Source organism: Phasianus colchicus, chromosome 1 (assembly GCF_987193195.1).
Source record: "Phasianus colchicus chromosome 1, bPhaCol1.hap1.1, whole genome shotgun sequence".
Taxonomy (NCBI): domain Eukaryota; kingdom Metazoa; phylum Chordata; class Aves; order Galliformes; family Phasianidae; genus Phasianus; species Phasianus colchicus.
The window spans coordinates 146,728,098-146,731,973 of record NC_143436.1 but is presented as its reverse complement, the minus strand read 5'-3'; the positions used below and the strand labels follow the sequence as shown (position 1 = coordinate 146,731,973).

Genomic DNA, 3,876 nt, shown 5'->3' with positions numbered 1-3,876 from the left:
TGTTAGATATTTCCATTGCATTTGTTAAGTTTTCCTATGTGCAACATCTCTGCAGGCCTGCACAAGGCAAGCTTTCATCTTCAACTAGCTTTCTCCCCCACACTTTGACGATGAGGTCACAGCCATGCTGCACTGTGCAGAAGTTTTAAAACTTTCCTTGACTCCCCACAGGGGCAATTTCTGCAGGAAAAAAATAAATAAATAAATAAAAAGGCTTCCACCTGCATTTCCTGCCTTAACTTTGCTTCAGAGCCCACCTCCTACTCTGTCCTAGACAAATGTTTTTCTTCCTTTCCCCGTCTCTCTTACTATGTCAGGGATGGCTTCTCACGTCCTCTCCTGCCCCTGCTGTGCCTGTTGTTAGCTGTTGCCTGCTGTTTTTCCCTATCTGCTGATGCCCTAAGAGAGGCAGTGAATAGGCTCCCTGTGCAACAGAGGAATCAGAGGAATCACAGGCTGAATGCCAGCCATTTGGGCCTGTGCACAATGGCAGCAGTAGTCTGGTGGTCACTTGAAAACAAGGCCACATATAAAGGGATTGGATAAAGGTCTCAATAAAGTCTTATGGAAGCAAGTGTTGTCAGTACTTAATGGACACTCTAGAGTGGTGAGCGACAGTAATGAAACATCAAATAGAGATGCAATAAAAACATTAGATGAATCACTCTGTGATCATACTTCTAGTCTCAAAATATTATGTTGATAATAGTTTCGTACTGATGATGTCTAGGATACCTCAGCTGGTCCTGGCACCTCTCTCAATTGTGTCTGCAAGTATTAGACTTCTATTTTGCTGTGAGTCTACAGTTTTTTTTCCTTGTAAAATGGCCCATATTGCTTGTCAGATGAGTTATTACCCAAAGCGGCTCCTTAGAATCATAAAATCATAGAATCGTGTAGATTGAAAAAGACCTTTGAGATTATCAAGTCCAACTATCTCTTTATTTGGAGTGAACAAGTAGAGCTTCACTGAGTAAAGAAAGAGACAAATACGAATCTCTATTTTCTATAGATCTGGGCCATTTATACCTCCATCCACTTACACAGAATCACAAACTCATAGAATCATAGAATGGCTTGAGTTGGAAGGGACTTAAAAGCCCATCCAGTTCTAACCCCTTGATATGAGCCAGGTTGCCACCCACTAGATCAGGCTGCCCATCCAACCTGACCTTGGATATCTCACAGATTTGGTATTCACAACTTCTCTGAGCAGCCTGTTCCAGAGCCTTACAACCTTCAAAGAATTTTCTCCTAACATCTATCCTAAATCTCCCTTCTTTTGGTTTTAAACCATTACCCCTTGTCCTGTCACTAAAACTCCCTGATGGAGAGTCTCTCTCTGTTTCTCAACCCTGCACTATGATTAATCCACAAAAACCCTTATAGGAATAGTCTTGTACTATTGCACCATCAATGCTCAGGAGATTATTGAAGGCACTGAATAGGGTCTTGTTGTATAAGCTCTCTCTTAACCACCTCTGGAGAACAATTCGTCCCACTCTGTACTGGACCAGTATAAAAGTAAAGCACCTACATTTGGGTCTGTGCCTGATCTATTTACCTTCTATGGTCAATGGTGAGAAACAGGCACTTCTAGGTCATGATTCATCTTGTCTAAATGCAGGCATCAAGAATAATTAGGTGAATCACACTCTAAAAACTGCTTATTTCTCTCCACTATAGTAGAAATTTATAACACGAGGCCAAGGTAATTAGCTTATATATAGAGATCTACTCTGTAAAGGTCTCCAGGGAGGTGAGATGAACCTTTCTGCAGGTCTAAAGTAGGTGTGATGAATTGTCCTCTGGAGCATCTCGTCCCTCTTCTTTAATCAGAAAAGAAGTCAAAGCTAGGTATCTAACTTAGATTGGGCACTTTACTTCTAAGTTACTAAAATTAAATGAAATTACTCCCATCCTGAATCTGTATCTGCCACTAACAAGCAATTATTTTTTGCTGAAATTGATGGGCTGTTCTCTAAAAGAGACATTAAGAATTCAGGAGATAAATGCAGAAAAAACATCTGAGAAATTTACTCTTTTTCAGTATTTTATTTCACATTTTTATTTTAATTTTTAAGGGGGGTTGCTTGTTTGTTATGATGATGTGTAACTCTAAAACACAGAACAGATAAATTCTCCTTTGGCATTGGCAGTGAGAGCCTGAGTACTTTGACTGAGGAGAGGTTCTGCCTGCCTGGTTATGGGCAGATTTGGACTCTCTCTGCATAGCATCAGTCTTTTCTATTTCAAGTTCTTGTGTGTCCAAAACTTGAGGAGTGAGAAGATCGCATGCTGGAAGCTATCTCCTGCCACTACGTAGAGCAACAAATTTCCAAACGTATTTAATGCTGCTAAAGGTTTAGTTAGAATAAATATAAAAAGGATGATATTCTTGAGATTGCAGCTAGTCACTCGCACGCGAAGCTCAATCCGAATCACCTGAAAGACATGGAAGGGGAGGAAGCACACGTAGAAGACCACCAAGAGGACGATGGCAAGCCTGCGAGCCTTCTGTTTGTAGCAAGCCTGCGTATGGGGCCCTGTGGCCAAGGCTTGAATAATGAGTGCATAGCACAGAGTTACCGTCACCAGGGGCAAGAAGAAGGCAAATATCGTCAGCAGCCAGTTATACCATCGAGTAGTGTCAAGGTCCTCTGCAGAAGACAGGTCTGGGCAGATTGTCCTGTTCTGTGTATGCTTTATGGAGATCAAGGTGCCCAAGGGGCTGATCATTGCCAGGGAAATCATCCAAATTACTGTGCAAGTCGTCACTGCCCATCTCTTCTTCTGAATGAAAAAGCATCTAACTGGGTGGACGACTACAAGAAAGCGGAAGATGCTGAAGCAGCTAAGGAAGATAATGCCGCTGTACATGTTGAAATAGAAGCCAAAGTGAATAAATTTGCACATGAAGTTTCCAAAAATCCAGTCATTTCCATTGGCAGAGTAGTGTATAAAGAAAGGAAGTGTAGCTACATACAGTAGGTCAGTGACAGCCAGGTTTAACATAATGATGGTGCTGCCTTTCCAGGGCCTCATCTTGACAAAGTAAACAAAAATGGTCACAATGTTCCCTGGGAAGCACATCAGGAAGATTAGGCCATAAAAGGCAGAGAGGTAGGATTTCACCTGTAAAAAATTTTCATCCTTGCAACTTGTCGAAGGGTCTGACAGAGCAGTAACATTGTCTGCGTGTTCAGATGCCATGTTTGTAGAAATCTTCTTTAAGCTTTACAAAAATCAGATGTTTATTTTTTAACTTATTGTTAGGATAAATGCATTCGATTACATCTCTTGTCATCGCAGCAAATGTCTTTATGATAGGGTTTAGTAAAGGGGAAGAATAAGGTTTTGTTAACATACACAGATCTGACTAGATCCCCTCCACTCCTAAGTTTGATCTCACCCTTCCACCCACCTTCTGTTGAATTCTGATTAATTCTGTTGAATAATGATTAATTTTATCTTTGCCTTATTTAACCTCCTACATTAAAGATGACAATTGCTGCTTATGTGCAAACCTACAAGGGCAGCAAACACACTTATAGGAAACTAGAGAGAGTTCAGGCTTAGGTTTTGCAAAACTGTGCATTAGTATTAGCCTTTCAGAAAGTGAAACTATACCTATATCTTATATTCATTAATTTGAACTCATCAGTAGACTGTAGCCATGGAATCAGAGACAGCATTCTGCTGTCATGGAAGCCAAAAAATGCTCAGTACGGATACAGATCTCAGGATCCAATGCTCCTGTGACCTGACAGTCATGGTTTGTTCCCTGAATATGGCCATATTCCCCTGGAGTCATCAGAGTATGAAACTGGTAGAAATGCTTTTCAAGAAAAAAAAAAAAAAGAAAGAAAAAAATTT

General features: G+C 40.7%; 1 protein-coding gene across 1 annotated transcript; it reads right to left on the bottom strand.

Annotated features, from left to right (window-relative positions):
• Window positions 1-2,247: 2,247 nt before the first annotated feature.
• On the bottom strand, window positions 2,248-3,213 carry LOC116240275 (2-oxoglutarate receptor 1-like). The gene has a single exon (XM_031610605.2). The coding sequence runs from the start codon at window positions 3,211-3,213 to the stop codon at window positions 2,248-2,250; it is 966 nt and encodes a 321-aa protein (XP_031466465.2).
• Window positions 3,214-3,876: the final 663 nt, after the last annotated feature.

Excerpts from the sequence above, each read along its gene's own strand:
- LOC116240275 (XM_031610605.2), bottom strand. The coding sequence starts at position 3,213 with ATGGCATCTGAACACGCAGACAATGTTACTGCTCTGTCAGACCCTTCG.